Raw genomic sequence first — 20,383 nt, 5'->3', positions numbered from 1 at the left:
GCTACAGTTAGAGGGACTTGGGGTCCAGCTTTCAGGGAGTCACAGAGAAAAGACATAGGGTCCCCAGCAGGACTCTGGTTGTCAGTTGAAAGGATCCCTTAGTAATCCTCTAGCTCTTCATGATGCAGGTGTGGAAGTCAGGTCCCAGAAGGGAAGGGGACCTGCCCAAGGGGTCAGCCATGGCCAGAGCCAGGACTAGAACTCAGAGGCCCTGACCCTCAACCCAGGGCTCTCTTTTATCTTGACTAGTGACCCAGCAGAAAAGTACAGAAGGAATCCACGGGAAGTTAGTGACTGGGCCAGAAGCAAGGCTCCTGCAGGGGCATAAAGCTGGCTAGCCTGGCCTCTCCCCCGGCAAAGACGAATGGGGCCCGTTGCTGGGGGACGTGGGGGAGCCAGGCCAAGGCCTTCCTCTGATCTGTGGTTTGGGGTCTCAGGAACTGACGAGGACACCATCATCGACATCATCGCGCACCGCAGCAACGCCCAGCGGCAGCAGATCCGGCAGACCTTCAAGTCTCACTTTGGCCGGGTAAGGGCCTCAGCCTGGACCCCGGGCCCTGCATCCACGCTCCTCCTCTGATGGAGCTCGGCGGGCACACACACCTCTCCTTCCCACTGCACCCCGCATTCCCTGTGATCAGCAGCATGTGTGTGACTGGCTCCCCTTAGGACTTCAATCAGGGATATGAGCTGTGTTGGTGGCATCTAGCTTTGGCAGACTGGTTTCTCCCAGGATGGAAATGGTACCGCCCCCTTTCCTTCCCTATCTCCTGCCTCCAAGGAGAGTGGGCAGGTCCCCCTCCTGCATGGTGTTTTCTCCACCCTCTTTGTGGTGGTGGTGGTGGTGCTTTTGAACCCAACATCAGCCAAGGCAGACACAGATGCCCATGATTCCTACATCCCATGGAGCCCTGCTTCCTCCTCCCGTGTCTCCTCCCTGTCCTGAGTCACATATGGGCCACTGCTGATGTTGATGTGACCTTGGCCCTGCCCTCTGCAGGACTTGATGGCTGACCTGAAGTCTGAGCTCTCTGGAGACCTGGCAAGGCTCATTCTGGGGCTCATGATGCCACCAGCCCATTATGATGCCAAGCAGTTGAAGAAAGCCATGGAGGTAAGGTGTGGGCACCAAAGGGACGGGGTCCAGTCAGTGGGTGATGAGGGGACATGGGCACTCCTCCTGAGCCCAAGTGGGTTGGGTGTAACTCGTTGGTAGAGCCCCTCCCACACCTGTCCTGGGCTCAGTGTCTTAGCTAGCAGTTCCTTGTCTTGTCAGCCCATGAGGCGAGGCTTTGCTTTTGTCCCCATTTTTAGAGATGAGGACGCTAAGGCTCAGAGCTTAAGTTACTCGGTCAGAGTCAAAGCACTAGAAAGTAGCAGAGCTGGAATTCAGATCAGGTCTGTCTGTCTCAAGAGCCTGATTTGAGAACCGTGTGAATCAATTCACTAGAATTTTAGACTCCTTAAAGATAAAGAGAAGAACAGACTTTCCCTGGGCAAAGCCAATTAAGATTATTGTCTTGAAAATTCCTGGACAGTAAAGTGGATGACTTTAAAACACAAAATGAGGAGAAGGATAGGGCTACACTGTGGATCTTAGGACACTGAGGATCAGGCTGTCCCCACCACATATCAGCTTTTATTTTCATTATTTCTTAACTTTTTGTCCACACTGCAAGAGTGTGTAGGATCTTAGTTGCCCAACCAGGGATCGAACCCACGCCCTTTGTCTTGGAAGTGTGGAGTCTTAACTGAACAGCCAGGAAAGTCCCCACACCAATTTTAAATAGACTGATGAAGACACCCTTCAGGTCAGAGGACTCAGGGACAGGTTGACCCCTGGGCAGTAACCTCCCAAGACAGGGACTTGTCTTACATTTTTTATAGTCATTGCCCCAGCAGCTTACACAGTGACTGGCACATAATGGGTGTGCAGATATTTAACAGATATTTGAACTCATCAGTCAGTCGACCTGTCTTGTCTGCTTCCTCCTCTCCCCTAAAGTGAGGACCTTAGCATAATGGGCTCCCCAGCTGCCTCAGTCCATGTATCACCCATCCAATCCAGATGTACACAAATATTGCTTGTTGTTTTCCTTAAAGCACAGAACATCTTTTTTCCTTCTGACAAATATGTGTTTACCATGAAAACTTGAGAAGACATAGCAGAGCAAAAAAGAATACTGAAATCATCTGTGGTTCCCTCACCCCCCAGAGACCACGGTCACTGTTACACTGTGGTGCATTTCCTCTGTCCTTTTATGTATTTATATATAAATATTTATATTAAGATATGTGCATATAAGCGTTTTTATTCACACACACCCGTATACGCTATATTCTTTGCTTTTTAAAGTTTTTGGTCCAAAGCAATTCTCATGGGAGGTTCTGGAAATCTTTACAAGCTGGTGTAGTCCTTTGATTGTGCAAAGGTCTGGTCAAGGGGTAAAGAGAAAATGAGGGAGGCTTGATCTGAGTGTTGACCTCCTGCACAATGTCCTGGAACAGGAGTCTCTTTGACTTGGGCCCCTTGGGCCTCTGCACAGGGGCCAGGGCTGTGCTTCAGATCCTCTTTGCCTTGACCTTCTAGGGAGCTGGCACAGATGAAAAGGCTCTCATCGAGATCCTGGCCACTCGGACCAACGCTGAAATCCAGGCCATCAATAAGGCCTACAAGGAGGGTGAGTGCAGGAGACCTGTGGCCGAGTATTGCGGGGAGGCCCCGGGGAAGAGCCGGGCCACCCAGCTCCTGACCTCACCCTCCAGCCCTGCCCTGCCTCCCCACCTCAGGCCACAAGGCTGTGATAAGCCCCTTGGGTGCGCCCAGCCCTGTATCTGGGGGAAGGGTGCCCCAGAGAGAGTCCCAGCAGAACAAAGGCCTGGAGGTAGAGGAGGGTTTTGACTGGGAGTGGGAGAGAGAGCACCCAGGCCCCTGGAGAGGGAAGGGCAGCTTCACGGGTGTATGGCCTGTGCACTCACACAGGGCCCCGTGTTCAGAAGGCCCTGTGTCTGTTTGCATGCTTTACTATCACCGTCTTGCAATTCTTCATAACTTTTTAATAAGTAATTCCATATTATTCCAAAGAACCTTGAGTATCAGTCAAAAATGTTTAAGCCTTTTGTCTTCTAAGCAGCTTTAAAATGGTAGAATCTTTGAGCAGGGCAGTGACCTGATCAGAGCTGTGCTTTTGAGTTGAGCCACTGACTTGCGGGGGGGAAGGTAGGAGAGAGTGAAGACGGGGAGGCTGTTGTCTGGGGGAGGGGAGATGCACTGAGCGCTCAGCAGGGACAGGGGCAGAGTGAGGTGATGGACCCACGGCAAATCAATAGCAGGGTGGCTGGCAGCCCCCAGGAGCCAACAACAAGCTCCTTCATCCCCACCACTCCACCAGCACTGCTCTGGCTTAAATCTGTGCTTCTTGGACCCCTCCTCCACCCTTGGCCAGCAGGCGCTCACACCTTCTTTTCCTGTCTCAGACTATCGCAAGTCCCTGGAGGATGCTCTGAGCTCAGACACGTCCGGCCACTTCAAGAGGATCCTCATCTCTCTGGCCACGGTGGGTGAATTCATGGCTCCAGACCTGCTTGGCCCTCTAGGTGGGGGAAGGGTTGCTACAGCGAGAGGCAGGGGGTTCACTCCTGATGAAGAGAGGATGTCTTCCCCTGCTGCCTCCTCAGATTCTTACCACTGAGGCAGTTGCTACTTGTGCAATCCCTGCTCCACTGTTCACTTTTCAAAGCTGACTTAGTGCCCCCTTCTCCAGGCAGCCCTCCCTGATTGCTCTCAACCTGGCTTGTTGGGCCCCCAGCTGACAGGACAAAGCCATTGTGGGTGACCTTTCCCTGTGTCATCATCCCAGAGCTTCTGTTACCGAGGACCTACTGTGTAGCTCAGGGAACTCTACTTGGTGCTCTGTGGTGACCTAAATGGGAAGGAAATCCAAAAAAAGGGATACATGTATACGTAGAGCTAATTCACTTTGCTGTGCAGTAGAAACTAAGCCACCATACTCCAATAAAAATTAATTTAAAGTAAATATATAAAGGGGAAAAAAAGAGCTGTTATCATCTCTTGAATTCTCGCAACCCGGGTACCACACCCTGAGGCATAGTTATGGCAAGCTCACTGTGTGTGAGTCAGGCCTTGGGCTGAGAGACTTCCCAGTGTTCATGTTTATGCTCAAGACTGCCCCCCTGGAAAGGCAGGATCACTGTTCCCATGTTACAGATGCGGGAGAGCGTTCAGAGAGGTGAGTGGCTGAGTACCGCCCTCTGGCTGCTGAGGGATGGAGAGGGTGGATGTTTGGAGGCTGACCTTTCTTTCTGGTCCTGCTGCAGGGGAACCGTGAGGAGGGAGGAGAAGATCGGGAACGGGCCCGGGAAGATGCCCAGGTGAGACACTCCATCCCACCATCCCCTTCCCCCCTGCCCAGTGACTCCAGCTGACTTCTGTCCATGCCAGCCCTGGCTGTCCAGGAGTGAGGAAGGTGCTTGGCCGGGCATCGCTGGCATGACTGGCTGACACTGTGACTTTTGGCCCCTTGCAATTCTCCACCCGTAGAAGTAAGACTGTGACAGTTTCCAGAATTTTCAGAGAGAGACTTGGGAGGGTGGTGCTGATTCTACTGACATTTTCCTGTGTGAAGAGTAGGACTCGAACCCTAGATCCTCAGATCTGGAAGGGACTTAAGGATTGTCTCAGAGTCAGACTCCTCATATTATAACTGGAAGATGGAGGCCCAGAGAGGGTGAATGACCCCTGAAACTCACACAGCAAATCAGTGGCCCAAGTGGAGTTGGGCCACTGATTGAGCAGGTCTTGGAGCTTACTGGGAAGGAGGCCCGAGTGCTAAGGGTCTTGGGTCATTATTTATGAAATGGGATCCAGGTTGAAGGGAATGTCCTAGGAGCCCTCCAAAGGGAGTTCATTGAGGGCTGGGTCTTTGTTTTGCTCACTGGTGGATCCAAAGTGGCACATGGCTGGTACTCAGTATACATCTGTTGTTGAGTGGTAGGGGGCACTTTGGGGTCTCTTGGCTGTTCTGCTGCTACCCTGCTCCTAAGGCTCATGAGCTTGAGGTCTGGAGATGGCTTCTCATGGAGGTTGGACAACCCCAAATCCATTGTCCTTGTAGGTCCCTGTGGCTGGGGATCCCTGCTGAGGCCTTCTGCCTGTCACCACTCACCTGTGCCTTGCTCCCAGCACCCTCTGGCCTGGTTCAGGTCCAGGGGTCAGGCATGGATACCATAGCCGGCGGATCCAGCCCCTTCTCTTAAGTTGGTGGGTTGGAAAGAGCCCTAATGGGCTGGGATTCTGGGTACCAGCCCTGTTCTGTTCCACCAACAGAGGGGTGGAATGTACAGCATCATCTGAGAAGGATCCTAAGCTGTTACCTGACAACTACAAAACTATTAGAATTTGTACTGATCACGATACTGAGGCTGTTTTATAACTTTGACCCTTTTTCTTACTGGAGGGAAACTGAAGCCCCTTATTTCTCTAAGGGTACAGTTTCCAAGTGGCCATGGTATGATTTGAACTCAGGTCTGCCTAACTCCAAAGCCTGTACTTAATACCATTTAATATCCTCCAACCCACTCAGTATTCTTGCCTGGAAAATCCCATGGACAGAGGAGTCTGTCAGGCTACAGTCCATGGAGTCAAAAAGAGTCAGAGATGGCCGCATTTCATTCCCTCATTCAGCAGATATAAAGTACAACTGTGAGCAGCCCCCTTTGTGCTAGTAAGGGTCTTTGAACCTGGTTTCCTCCTTAACGTGTTAGCTGCTCAGTCGTGTCCAACTTCTTGCAACCCCATGGACTGTAGCTTGCCAGGCTTCTCTGTCCATGGAATTCTCGCGGCAAGAATACTGAAGTGGGTAGCTATTCCCTTCTCCAGGGGATCTTCCCGACCCAGGGATCCAACCCAGGCCTTCTGCATTGCAAGCAAATTCTTTACCATCTGAGCCACCAGGAAAGCCCTTCCTCATTAAAGCTCACCGCGGATCCATCCTCCATCCCAAAATTCATCCTCAAGGGAATTCTGCTTGGTGTTTGGGTCTCCCTGGGAGGTTGTGCTTCTAGTTGCTACCAGCAGGGGGCAATAGTGGCCCTTGCCGGCAGCCACTTTTCAGGAGAAAAGCAGGGAGAGAGAACCCGGGTGGAGTCAACTGAGGGAGCCAGAGCCAGGCCCTGTCCAGCTCAGCTGCTGCTCCAGATTCACAGATGCTAGACCCTGATCTTAGGGTGGACTCATTGTCTGACAGCTAGAAACACTGGTTTCTCAAATAATACATATTCTTTTGTAGAAACTTTAGAAAATACCAAAAACAAAACCCCATAACCTGCTACTAGTAATAACTATTGTTAATGGAGTATATCATTCTAGTTGTCTTTATGTATTTATAGAAATAGATTCCTGGCTTATGACAGTTAAAAATGAATATTCTGTGAATACGGTTACATTTTTTGTTTTTTTTGGCTGCACCACACAGCATGTGGGATCTTAGTTCCTTGACCAGGTATCAAACCTACACCCCGTGCAATGGAAGTGCAGAATCTCAGCCACTGGACCGTCAGGAAAATCCCACATATCATTTTTTAAAAATCAACAGCATCATTTAATGGCTAAATACTATTCCATCTAAGAATCTCCCAAACTGTTTAACCAGCCCTTTCCCTAGTAACTAACTCTCATCATGTCCATGATTATTTTTTTTTCCTTAGAATAGATTTCTAGAGGTGAGTTGGGAATACTGGAGGAAAATGTATACAAAAATTGAATGCATTTGATATACAGAGCCGGAGAAGGCAATGGCACCCCACTCCAGTACTCTTACCTGGAAAATCCCATGGACGGAGGAGCCTGGTAGGCTACAGTCCATGGGGTCGCTAAGAGTCGGACACGACTGAGCGACTTCACTTTCACTTTTCCCTTTCATGCACTGGAGAAGGAAATGGCAACTCACTCCAGTGTTCTTGCCTGGAGAATCCTAGGGACAGCGGAGCCTGGTGGGCTGCCGTCTATGGGGTCACACAGAATCGGACACGACTGAAGCGACTCAGCAGCAGCAGCAGCAGATATACAGAGCCAAGGTTCCCCGGAAAATGACGTTAGTGCTTGATGGTTTTATACCTCTTCCTTCCCACCCTAAGCTCTTGGAGTCTGGGTCTGTTACGATCAGGTGACAGATGTCCGGTGTTTACCTGTTGCCCCACGGTATTGCAAATAGCTTCCTCTTTACTCTTAATGTTCCCATGGGAGCAATAAATCATGTAAATGATCTCATTATTATAGACCCAGAGTGAAATAAAGAGTTGTGACCATTTTTAGATAATTCAATCTCCAGATTATTTTTTAATATAACAGCTTTATTGAAATATAATTTGCATACCATACTATTGCCCCATTTAAAGTATACAGTTAAGTGATTGTATCTTCACAGACTTGTGCAGTCATCACTGTGGTAATTTTAGAACATTTCATCACCCTAAAAAGAAACCCTGTACATATTGTGTTCCTCTTCATTTCCTCCCAACCCCCCAGCCCTATGCAACCACTAATCTACTGTCAGTTTATATAGGTTTGCCTATTCTGGACATTTCATAAAAGTGGAATCCTACAATATGTGGCTTTTTGGGGGTAGCTTCTTTTACTTTATTGTAATATTTTTATATGTTTTCACCCATATCATATCATATATCAATACTTCATTCCTTTCCATTGCCAAATAATATTTCATTTCTTGGAGAGATATATATATATATATATATTACCTCCATTAGCTAATAGATATTTGGGTTGTTTCTACTTTCTTCACGATTATGAATACTACTATAAATTTTTGTGTACAAGCTTTATGTGCATGAATATTGTCATTTCCCTTGGTTATAGAGGAGTAGCATTGCTGGGTCATGTGATAACTCTTTGTTTAACTTTTGGAGGAATCGCCCAGACTAATTTTGGCATGAAGTAGCTGAACTAATAAGGAAAACCTCTTGTGTTGACTATCTGGAAAATTATTATAGTAACCCACTGCATTTTTCATATTACAAATATTATGATCTTAAACATGCTTTGAAAAAACAAATATATCTGGCGGTTCTCTGATCTAAATAAGTGAAGAATCTTTGGTACTTTAGGTTCCTTTTTGTTTAATCTTTTTAAACTTCTCCCTCTTTTTAAAATAGCAACCCTAGACTTTTTAGCATAACGTTTGAAAAAACGGTGGTAAAATACAGTTAACACATCTTACAATTTACCATCTTAACCTTTTCAAAGTGTAGTTCGTCGGCATTAAGTGCATTCACGCTGTTGTGCAGCCATCTCCACCATCTATCCACTGACCTCCATCCTACAAAACTAAAAGTCTATACTCATGCAGCAGTAACCACCCACCTCTCTTCCGCCAGCCCCCGCGGGCTCCGTTCTACCTTTTTATCTCCATGATGTTGACTACTCTAGGTACCTAACATGTTTGAAATCATGTAGTATTTGTCCTTTTCTAACTAATTTCACTTAGCATAATGTCTTCAAGGTTCAACCAGGTTTTTTTTTTAATAGATCTTTTTCTTTAAGAGCTTTTATGTATTTATTTATTTTGGCTGTACTGCTCCACATGTAGGATCTAGTTCCCCAACTAGGGATCAGACCCATGCTCCTTCCAGTAGAAGAGAGGAGTCCTAACCACTGGACTGTCAGGGAAGTCCCAACCAGGTTGTTTTTAATATGGAAAAGTGTAAATAAAAACCAGAAGCAGGGACTTTCCTGGTGGTCCAGTGGCTAAGACTCCATGCTCCCAATGCAGGAGGCCAGGGTTCCATCCCTGGTCAAGGAACTAGATCCCACACGCCACAACTAAGATAAGGTGCATCTAAATAAATTTAAAAAGCAAACAAAACAACAACAACAAAAACTCAGAAACATCCCATAATCCTAGTATCTCTGATAGCTCCTATTTGACTTTTTTCTAAAAAATTAAAATAATGTATTTGCATGTTGAGAAAATATAAACATTAAATTTCAGGAAAAATACAATGCCAAAGTTCTTCCCCCAGTCCTTCTCTTTAAAGGTAATCACTGTCAACAGTATCTTGACTATCCCTCTAGCACAACTTCCCAGTAAATATGTAAGAGTGAGCATACTTTATCTCTTCTTATTGAGGTAAAAGAAACACTTATATGCAACATGCTGTACTTTACTTTCTTGCTTAATTTAAATAGAAGCTCTCTCCTTAGCAGCCCTGTAGACCAGTCCCATTCTGTTTGCTAGCTGAGTAGATTTCCATTGCTAAATAAACCATAGCTCGATTAACAAGCAGTCTGGTAATGCTTTCCAGTTTTTCTGTATTACCAGTGGGCACCCTTGTAGTATATCTCCAAAGATATAGTTGGCTAGTTTATTTGCAAGAGAAATTCCTAGCAACATAGTTGCTTGATCAAAGGCATGTGCATTTTGAATTTTGATAGACATTATAAATTTATGTAACAAAAAAGGTTTCTAAAGAGTAAGGCTATTGAGAAGTTTATGAAGAGGATGATTTCAGTCTGCCCAACAGAATAAGTAGTCAGCAGAGTTTTGGGTAAACAGGCAAAAGCAAAACTCCATCCAGGGGTTGCACAGGGCTGACTGTATTTCATTCCCAGGCCCTGCGAGTTGCAGCCATTTGGCTAACAAAATAGTGTCCTAACCTCAGAACTTTGTGCTCAGCATGATGCAATGATGGAAGTTTACCCTTGTAAGATGACTGCAGCAGCTGGCATTTTCCCACCTGATCGGCTGCATGTCCCCACCTCCCAGGCCTCAGCTTTCCTGTGTCCTGTCTGTGACATGAGAGGGTGTGTGACAGGTCTCTGGAGGACCCTTCAACCCCGATGTGGTAAAGGGTGTAGGGAACAGGGCACTTCTCACATTAACTTCTCGGTGGCAGGCGTGAGGGGCAGGGTGTCCTGTCCTGTGCCCTCTGGTTACCCCTCTGGTCAGCACATCCATCGTTAATTCTCAGATCTGTCCTCGTTTTGAGTCCAGCTCAATGATCAGGGAAAGGTGTCCCCCCAGCCCCTCCCTGCCCCCCCATGCCGAGCCAGGCTCCCTTACCTGCACCCCAGGGCCCCCTCTCTGGGCCTCCTCTGACTCTCGCCTTCCCCTCTCTCCCTTCTCTCTCCTCCCTGCTCTCAGGTGGCTGCTGAGATCTTGGTGAGTGCCCTGTTGTTCACGTGGGTTTTAATGGTCTGAGTCTGGCTGTGCCTCTGGGTGGGGCTGAGCGGGCAGAGTCAGGCATGATTTGGGGGCTGCCCCCCAGGTTCTCTCTCTCCCCTTCAGGACCTCCAAAGAACCCCACTGCATGAAAAATGGGCTGAGCAAGTGTTTCCCAAACTTCACCACTCAACCACTCGCCAGAATGGTGCTATATACCACCAGCTGTGAATAGTGCTTTAAATGGACTCTCATTTTAACCCCAAATGAGTTGTTTTATTTTTTACTTTCTGGATGCACCATGTGGCCTGTGGGATCCTAGTTCCTTGGCCAGGGATCAAACCCTCATCCCCTGCAGTGGGAGCGCAGAGTCTTGATTGCTGAACCACCAGGAAAGTCCCCAAATTGAGTTACTTTAAAAGAAATTTCGTATCGATGTAAATGAAACTGACCTGAAGATCACTGTGGAAATAAATATGTGGTGGGTAAACATGTTTGCCTGTTTACCACACTTGGGGAAACATTGGCTAGGCCATTTTTCCTTGCACACGTGCACAGACACACTTCCCCAGAGAGGCTTTCAGAGGGGTGTAAAGATGGAAGGAGCATCTGAGTCTCCATGCCCAGTCCCTGCTTGCCCCTCCCCCGGGCCCAGTCCTGTGTCCCCAAGGCTAAGGCGGAAGTGCTCTGTGCTCAGCTCCTCTGGGTGAGTCCACACGGTGCCTGGGAGCTAGAGAGGGGATGTGGAGACTGAGGAAGGGCCTCCTTGGGTGGCTGAGTTAGCCCAGCTTCTCACCGCCCTCGACCCAGGCAGACATGAAAGTGAAAAACAACCAAGGCTTTCTTGTGTCTCCCCTCCCCATTCTTACCCACACCTGGGCTCTGCAGGAAATAGCAGACACATCCAGTGGGGACAAATCTTCCCTGGAGACACGATTCATGATGATCCTCTGCACACGGAGCTATCCGCACCTCCGGAGAGGTAAGACCCAACTCCCTCCCCTCCCAAGGCAGCGGGTAGGTCCCCAACCCTTGACAAGAGGAGCCAGCTGCCCACCCACCCTCCCCTTACCCCAGGAAGGGAGTTTGTTGGCTGACTGGGACTCAGGAGCCCCGGGGTCTGGTCCTGGCTGTGCTGCTAACAGCATCATTGAGCCTCAGGCCAACTCTCCTCACCTCCTTAGGGAAACATGTGGGATGCCTGGGATAAAGGATGGCTGGTGGCTTTTGCCTCCAAGGCCAACTCTAGGGGGTTGATGGTGGCTGCCTAGAATGCTGTGTTGAGAAGGATTTGAAGGTTCTGTGTCACGGTTCTTTGGTGATATCAGCCAGGAACAAGGCAGTAAAGGGTGGTGATGACACAGAGACCATGTAAGTGTCTTAGAGACATACACAGGCTGCCACACACACCACTGGATGCGCCGACCCTGACATTAGGTGGTTGTGAGGTGCCCTTACTACTAAGACAGTGACATTTTAATGTGCACGTGCCTGGTACTTTGCAGTAAAATACTTAAGGGGCTTCAGCACAGTGACTAAAAGAATGGACTTGGGAGCTGGACTGGCTTGATTCGAATCTCCCACTTATCAGTCATGTGGCCATGGGCAAGTTACTGAATATCTGTGCCTTTGTTCCCTTACCTATAAATACAGGATTTTAATTCTACCTCACATGACTGTTGTGAGGATGCAAAAAATAATTATTAATGCACCAAAGTGCTTGGTACCTGATAACTTCCTTAGTGTTATCATTGTGATTACTTGCATTAATCTTTATCCCAACTTGACTCGGGAGGAAAGGGGGGCCCAGAAAGGGGGAGGGGTTCACCCAAGGTCCTTTGGTGAGCTTGGGGGACAGCTGTGAATAGCATGTATGCTCCTTCTATTACCCCAACCTGAGTTCTGAAACTTGCCTGAAGCTCTGGGGCAGTATCTGACTTGATAGAGACAGGTTTGGCAGAGAGCTCAAGGCAGCCTTGAGGTCAGAATGTCCCTTCCACAACAGCCCTGCCCAGTGGATTTAGGTCTGGGCTGCAGCCATGCCTGCTGCTGCTGGGTGGTGGGGGAAAGGATGATGTCCTCCCAAACCCCGCATCAGAGCTCACCTCCCACCTCGGGGGCTTCTCTTGGGGCCAGTCTTCCAGGAGTTCGTCAAGATGACCAACTATGACGTGGAGCACACCATCAAGAAGGAGATGTCCGGGGATGTCCGAGACGTGTTTGTGGCCATTGGTAACTGGCAGGGACCAAGGGCAAGGGCTGGGGAGGGACAGGAAGCATGTCCAGAGTCCCTGGATGAGTGTGGCCTTTGCAACTTCTTAAACTACTAGTTCCAGAAAATAAGCACTGCCACTTCTTGGGGTCTGTCGATGTGTGATTGGCGGGGTAACATGAGGACTTGTTCTAGGCGGCAGGGCAGGGTAAGGAAAGAGCTCTCTCTGGGGACGTGGCTGGGAGGGTGATGGCTGGGCTGGATAGGGGTGCAGTGTCCTGCAGGTCTAGGGTGTGTATATGCACACACACCTTTTCCTCCTCCCAGCACCTGGATCTCTTTGGTTATTCTCTTATTTCATAATATTAGTTCTTGCCTTTGAAAAGTCTTTCTCCTTTTGGATCTCAATTCTCCATGTATACAAATGACTGAGTAGATATGAGCAAAGGTCAGATTTATTTTTATTAGCATTAGTGATTAGCAGTATCTTATTTTATGACTACAATACAATGCATTGTATTGATGCACTTTTTTTTTTTTTAATCTTACCTTGAAGTATCAGTGGAAGGTTTTCACATAATTGCCATCAATTACAGGATGCCTCTTTATTTTAGGGACTTCAAATGTGGAGTAAAAGTCATTTTAGAACATAGGAAGCAGAGGTGTTATTGTCATGATGTTATTATTTAATTTATAGTGGATCTTTACCAGCTGGGAGCAACACTTAGGAGACAGAATAGCATAGTAAATCCAGGTAGAGTCCCATCTGTGCCACTTATTAGCTGTGCAGTTATATCCTTTAGCAGGTCATGAAAACCCTGTGCCTCAGTTGTCCTCCTCTGTAAGGTGGGTGTGATAATAGTACCAGATTTAAAGGAGTTAATTATATGACACTTAAAAACACAGCCTCCTGGCACATAAAAGGCACTGGATAAATATTAGCTTCTATTGTTATTTCCTGTCAGGCCCTATGTGAAGTTAGTTGCACACAGCTTTGTTTGAATCCTCACAAAGTGCTTTTATCTGCTTATTTTACAAAGTGGGATGCTGGGGTTCAGCGAGGTTACATATCAGTAGTGGAAGCAGGGCTGGAACCAGAGGCCATCTGAGCCCAAAGCACAGGCTTGTATTAATCCCAGAGTAACTGGTCTATGGAGACACATCTAGACCTTGCTCTCCTCATGTTGCTCCCACTTTCCTCTTTTCCCACCTAGAACACGTGTATGTGCATGTGTGTGCATAGATGTTCTGCTCCACTTCACTCCATCCCAAGGCAGGCCCCGGGGTCCTCTGAGGCAGGGGGGTGGGCTTCAGGTTCCGGGGAAGGCTTTCCAGGTTGGTTGTAGAGGATGGAAGTTTCTTTCTGCCCAGTCTCCTTAACCACACTGACTGAGCCCATGCTTGCAGTCAGGGCAGGCTCCTTGGAGGAGGTGACAGGACTGGGGATGTGGATTTGGGGAGGTAAAGTAGTGGAGGGCAAACAGGAAACTTCTCCTTACCTGGGGGAAACAGAGGAAATGAGAGAACAATGGGAGACAGGAGCTTTGATTTTCAGGTCGAGGAGCTTGGATTTTGTTTAGGAGGTGGTAGGGAACTACATAAGGACCCAGGAAGGTCAGTATATAATGTGGTCTTTCCCACAGGATCCCCAACCTGCTGTAGGGAAGGGTACATGCCTGTCTCCTGCATGAGTGTGCCTTTGGGATGCAAGGCTCCAGCCTCTCGGCCCCTGCCCTCCTCATAGAGATACTTTTACATCCAGAGTCATTCTAGTGTTCTGGTTCTGGCATCTGAATCCTCCTCCTTAAGCTACCTGACACACCCCTTCTGATCCCAATGAGCTCTGAGGCCTTGGAATTCAGCAGCTGTTGAGGGCTAGAGACCCACCCCCCACCCCCAGCCTTGGAGGGTGGGTGGTTGTTACATCTGGCAAGCAGTATTTGGGGTGGCACTAGGTAGGTTGATGCAAACATGTGCAGACTCTGGGGAAACACTCAGCCCCAGGGATTGGCAGTGCCCTAAATTACACTGACAGTCTTTCTTTGGCATAGTGTTTCTCTCAATCAGGAGTTCTCAAACATTAGGCTGTACCACAGTGAGGTGTGCAACCAGCCAGGTTTGTGCTAACACCAGGAATGCCCCAGGCAAAGTGGGGTGAGCTGGTCACCCACCTTCCGAGGTACAGATTGAGCACATCCCAGGGGTGGGACATGAGAATGTACCTTTCTACCAGGTTCTCAGATGAGGCAGACAACTTCCAGGAACTTTGAGAACCTCTGCTTGAAATATTTCTTGAATCTGAGTCTCTAGGGTAGAGCCTAAAACCTGAGTTTTACTCAAGTTCTTTGATTCTGTTGCACTTAGAAGTCTGAGGCCCTGTACCGTGGCTTCGCGAGTGGTTTCTTCCCTTTGAGTCCTCTGCTAGCCTTGGTTAGCTACAAGCACCTCAGCAGGAAACGAGATGCAACTGAGTGAGAGCCAGGTCCGTGGATGAGACAGAGGAGGAGGTGTCAGGAAGGGGGAGTGAAGGTGTCAGTCCTGGGGGTGACCCTAGGTTGGCCACGACCCTGGGCTCAGGTTGCAGGGAGAGGATATGCTACTTCAGTAGCAACATCAGCAGCCCATGGTCTGGTCACACCTCCTCTGACCAAGTGCCCTGCATCTCTTTCCTCTTCCTACCAGTTCAAAGTGTCAAGAACAAGCCTCTCTTCTTTGCTGACAACCTTTACAAATCCATGAAGGTAAGAAAACTTACTTGTGCATTCCTTTCCCTTTGAGCACTTCCATCCCCATAAGCACAGATGGGTACCACCCGCTGGGTCAGGAATTGTGGTTGCTTTCTCCTGGTTGATGTTTGTCAGCCTTTGTCACAGGTCTGGTTCTAAGATAGCAGTTCTCATCCAGGGGTTACGTTGCCCCCTGGGGAACACTGGACAATGTTCAGATGCATTTGGTTGTCACAACTTGGGGAGTGTTGCTTTTCGCATCTGGTGGGTAGAGAGCAGGGATGCTGCTAAACATCCTCCAATGCACACACAACCCCCACAGCAGAGAAAGGTCTGGTCCTGGATGCCAGGGTTGACAAGCTTATTCTGGGAACTTGAAAAGGACAGTCTCTGCCCGCTTGGCCCTCCCATTCTAGCAAGTGAAACAATGTCTCCTGTGACAAATGATCACAAAAGGAAGCGAGTGCTCAGCTCTGGGACTAGCTCTGGCTTCCTGAACACCCAGGCCACTCTGGCCAGCCTCCCAACCCAACAGTGGAGTCCCAGGGGCTGACAGAGCCTGGACATTTTGTTTAGTGGGAGCCAGCCTGAGACCCCTCTTAGCCTACTGTCCCCAAACATGAAAACCATCTCTTGAGCCCTGGCCATGTGCAGCCCTGACTCCTCAGCTGGTGTTCTGAGCTACCTGGGGGGCAGAGGTGGGCCTTGGCTGCCCATATATTTCATGTTCTGTGTCTGCTCCTTGGATCCTGTATTAATTTCCCAGGGCTGCTGTCACAAATTGAGTGACAACAGTGTATTCTTTCACGATTCTGGAGGCCAGAAGCCCAAAATGAAAGTATTGGTAGGATGGGTTCCTCCTGGAGGCCCTAAGGGAGAAGCTCTCCCATGCCTCTCCCCCAGCTTCCGATGGTTGCCTGGAACCCTCATGTTTCCTGGCTTGTGGCTGAGTCCCTCCAGTCTCTGCCTTTATCTGTGTGTATGTCCACGTGTCCTTCATGTAAGGACACCAGACATTGGATCTCGGGCTCACCCCAATGCAGTATGTCCTCTACTAATTTCATGTGTGAAGACCCTATTTCCAAAGTAGGTCACCTTGTAAAGCTCCAGGTGGACATGAATTCGGGGAGCATGCTATTCAGCTCATATAGGCAAGTGTTGCCTCTGTCTGGCCAGTCCTAGGCACAGGGGAGTTGGAGTCAGGACTGTATGGAAGACAGAGGCAGGATGTCCCACCGCAGGTTGAAGGGGAAAGGGAGAGGAGCAGATGGACACCCACGAGCTCCTACCTGACCTAGCCCCCTTCCTTCTCCTGCCCTGTGTCTCCCTGTCACCTGACTCCACCAGGGTGCTGGCACGGATGAGAAGACCCTCACCAGGATCATGGTCTCCCGGAGTGAGATCGACCTGCTTAACATCCGGCGGGAGTTCATCGAGAAATATGACAAGTCTCTCCACCAAGCCATTGAGGTGAGGGGCAAGCAGGATGAGAGGTCAGGGGGTAGGGGGGAGTGTCAGATGCTCCAGCATAGAAGTTCTTTTTATTCCCAGAGTGTCACCTCTTAGAACAACCAAGACATTGCTAAATGAGAGATCTGCCTTACTTACTGTTCATACCAGAATAAATTCCAGATGGATCAAAGGCTTATAATTTAGGATTTCCAAATAAAACAAGAGCCCCTTTTCTTGCTTTTTAAAAGCAATTTTATTGAAACATAATTAATAGACCACAAAATTCACCTGTTTTAAGGGCCTAAGTCAGTAATTTTTAGTAAATGGAACAAATTGTACAGTCTTCTCCACAATTCAGTGTTTTTATCACCCCACTGTCGTCCCTGTGTCTTTCCACTGCCGGCTCTAGACCACTTTCAAGTGACTTTCTCTCTCTAAAAATTTGCCTTTTCTGCTTATCTCATGTAAATGGAATCTGGTATAATATGTCTACTTTTTTCATTTACAAAGCCCACTTCTTTGACATTAAGATTGACCAAGATCTTAAAGCTTGATGCTGTCCTTGGTTGACAGGACCATGGGGAAGCTCACAGGCAGTCTTATACAGACTTGGTGGAGATGTGAATTGGTAGAACATCTTTATTATTTTTTCTTCCAGTTTTATTGAGGTATAATTGACATATAACACTATATAAGTTTAAGGGTGCAACATAAAGATTTGACTTGTAAAAAAAAAAAAAGATTTGACTTGTATATATCATGAAATGCTTATCACAATAACTTTAGTGAACATCCATCATGTTATATAGAAACAAGATTAAAGAAGTAGAAAAATTTTTTGTGTGCGTAATGAAAACTTTTAGGATTTACTCTCAACTTTTGTATATTATTATATAATTTATATATTATATATTACAGCAGTGTTAATTACATGTGTCATGTTGTACACTGCATCCCTAGCACTTATACCTGGAAGTTTGTACTTCTTGACTACATTCATCCAGTGCCTCCTCCCGCCACCCACAAATCTGAACTGTTTCTATGAGTTTGTTTTTGAATTATAATTGATCTAAAACCCTGGGTTATTTCCTATTATACAATGTAGTGATTTTTTTTCTATACTTTTCAAAATGACCATCACAGTAAGTCTAGTTACGATGTGTCACCGTACAAAAACATTAGTTATTGACTGTATTTACCACACTGTACATTTCATAACCATGACTCATTTTATTTGGCAACTAGAAGTTTGGACCTCCAATCTCCCTCACCTTTTTCTTTCCTCCCTCTATCCCCTCTCCTCTGGCAATTGCTATTTTCTCTCTATCTATAACTCTTTCTTTTTTGTTACATTTGTTCATTTATTTTGTTAAATTCTGACTATAAATGAAACATTTCACTTAGCATAATAATCTCTAGGGCCATTTATGTTCTTACAAATGGTAAGATTTCATTTTTATGGCTGAGTAATATTCCATTGCGTGTATGTACTGCATCTTCTTCATCTGTTCATCAGTTGATGGGCACTTTGGCTGCTTCCACATCTTAGCTATTGAAAATAATGCTGCTATGAGCATAGGGGTGCCTATATCTTTTCTAAATAATGTTTGTTTTCTTTGGATAAACTCCCAGGAGTGAAATTGCTGAAACATATGGTAGTTCTATTTTTAATTTTTTTGAGGGATCTCCGTACTTTTTCCATAGTGGCCTGCTTGGCTGAAAATTTTACTTTCATTTTAGGTTTGAAGGATTCATTAACAAAAGAAACTACTCATTACACACACGATAAACAATTTTAATATTTAATAGAGGACTATTTTTGACTTAATTTAATGCACAGTCATTAAAAGAAAAGAAGTAGAAACAATAGAGAAAGGTAATAGCATATATATCACCAAACTGAGCCAAAACCCACATTCAGACTTGAATAGCGCTGGGAAGTTCCAAGGAAAAGCAGTCTGGAGTCTCAATGGGAAAAAGGTCTCTGGTGGTGCATCCACCCCACGTGTGAGCTCTGGGGGCTCCCAATTATAATCCAGGCCAGAGCCTCATATCATCATCAGTTTGTGCACAAAAATGTAGCTCTGGTTTTCCTGTAACTTTTACAATGCTGTTTGTTTTACGTTGTGAATCAATTAAGACTTCTTTGATACTAGGGGGCTGGCCAGGCCTCCAGGGGCTCAAGAACCTCCAAGACCTACCCCCTTTCTTACCCAAAGTGCTGTTTGTGTGCTTGCAGGCAGACACGTAGTCTAGGCAAGGTCAGAGTCAGTCGGAAGCCTGCTTCTGAAGCCTAAATAAGGCTACCTCCATTTCCGTTTCCCTAACATGCCAGACATACAACATCAACCTAATGATGTTCACATAAATTTCTGCAAGGGCTGGTACCCAGCAAGTGCTCGATAATGTTTGTTCAAATAAGGTATCCCATAACACATGTATTAATGATCTTGGGGGGAGAGTATTAGCAGAGTACGAGGGAAGAGGCCAGAACAGAGGGCTTCACAGCCGAGGGGGCACCTGATGGCAGACAGGATTTGGGGGCAGTGCAGAGGGCATGCTGGATGGAGGAATGGTAGGCATTTAGGTAGTAAGATGCTCAAGATGCTTCCAGAAGGAAAGGAGGGAGGTAAAGCCACAGAGCTTCATGAGGGTCAGACCACACAAGGCCTTGAGGCCAGGCTAAGAGCTTGGACATCTTCCCTAAGGATAACAGGGAGCCACAGAAGGGACATGGGGGCATTTATGTGTTGGAGGTGATATCCAGGCTGAGGGCAGCTGGGAGGAAGGGGCCTTGAGATCATGAGTATTGTCCCACTCACTCTGCTCTCCCTCTGACCCTGCCAGGGTGACACCTCTGGGTACTTCCTGAAGGCCTTGCTGGCCATCTGTGGAGGCGAGGACTGAGGCCCCTGGTGTTCGCGGGCACCTCTGCTGAGAGACGGTCAGCAGCACCACCTGCCACGACCCAGCCTGATGCTCCAGCTTTAGAGACTAAAGAAGGAACAGGGTGGGGGGAGGGGTCAGGGTGGGCGCTTGTCTTCAGCTGGGGTTTAGGAAAAACTCCCACTCCCATGAGCCACTGACAGCCCGGCATGGTTACCCCTGCTCATGTCTAAGCAGCCGAAGAACCGGAGCCATCGATCCCATCCACTTCCACTCCCCGTCCTCCTCCTCCTCATGCCTTCCCAGCTTCCATCCCTTGTCACAGCCCCTGCCCTGGTCTGGGCTTTATCGAAGCCAAAAACATACTGAGCCTCTGTCTGTGAAGTGAGTGATGTGTGTGTGCTTTTACGGTGGGGTGTGGTGTCAGGTGCCAGTTCTAGGGGAGGGGAGGGAGGAGGAACTGTGTCGAGCCAGCTGACAGTCCTCCTGCTGTTTCACTGCCACCTCATCCCGATTGTTGTGCTAGAGCCCTGAGCCAGGAGCACAGAGACCTGGGTTCAAGTTTGCACCCGCCACACACCTGCTTTGTGATCTTACGCCAGTCTCTTTCCCTCTCTGAGTCTCTATTTTCTTATCCACAAAATAGGGGTTCAACAAAAAGATCTTGGCTTATTCTTCTAACACTGACATTCTAGGATATGCCTCCAAATCGTTCCCTTTCCATTTCTTCTCTCTTTAAATAAACAGAGACATACAGGCGCATAAATGCATTTCCAAGAGGGATCTGTAATTGTGATATAGAACCTGCAGCCTGAGTTGTTGCCATTAGAGCCAAGGTGTTAAGCTGCCCAGGAGTGGCTTCTGTCTTCCCACCCTTGCCTGGGAATCCCGAACAAGGGTCAGAGCTT

The 20,383-nt window shown here is 47.6% G+C and overlaps 1 protein-coding gene across 4 annotated transcripts in view; it reads left to right on the top strand.

Moving 5' to 3' along the window:
- ANXA6 (annexin A6) overlaps positions 1 to 19,859 on the top strand; it is a 50,151-nt gene extending 30,292 nt beyond the window's left edge. For 2 of the 4 annotated variants that reach the window (XM_081495872.1, XM_081495874.1), the window contains 11 exons: positions 438 to 532; positions 1,004 to 1,117; positions 2,594 to 2,684; positions 3,481 to 3,560; positions 4,342 to 4,395; positions 10,182 to 10,199; positions 11,088 to 11,181; positions 12,336 to 12,431; positions 15,094 to 15,152; positions 16,485 to 16,607; positions 19,437 to 19,859. In XM_081495872.1, the coding sequence (XP_081351998.1) occupies positions 438 to 532; positions 1,004 to 1,117; positions 2,594 to 2,684; positions 3,481 to 3,560; positions 4,342 to 4,395; positions 10,182 to 10,199; positions 11,088 to 11,181; positions 12,336 to 12,431; positions 15,094 to 15,152; positions 16,485 to 16,607; positions 19,437 to 19,496 (884 nt within the window). In that variant the 3' untranslated portion in view covers positions 19,497 to 19,859. The remainder of the gene's footprint in view (positions 1 to 437; positions 533 to 1,003; positions 1,118 to 2,593; positions 2,685 to 3,480; positions 3,561 to 4,341; positions 4,396 to 10,181; positions 10,200 to 11,087; positions 11,182 to 12,335; positions 12,432 to 15,093; positions 15,153 to 16,484; positions 16,608 to 19,436) is intronic. The other 2 variants (XM_081495873.1, XM_081495875.1) reach the window with 1 other exon arrangement.
- Positions 19,860 to 20,383: the final 524 nt, after the last annotated feature.

This window comes from Giraffa tippelskirchi, chromosome 6 (assembly GCF_054371585.1).
Source record: "Giraffa tippelskirchi isolate mGirTip1 chromosome 6, T2T-mGirTip1v1.2.pri, whole genome shotgun sequence".
NCBI classification, from domain to species: Eukaryota; Metazoa; Chordata; class Mammalia; order Artiodactyla; family Giraffidae; genus Giraffa; species Giraffa tippelskirchi.
Note: the sequence above shows the minus strand (reverse complement) of the source record. Positions and strands in the feature narration are given on the sequence as shown.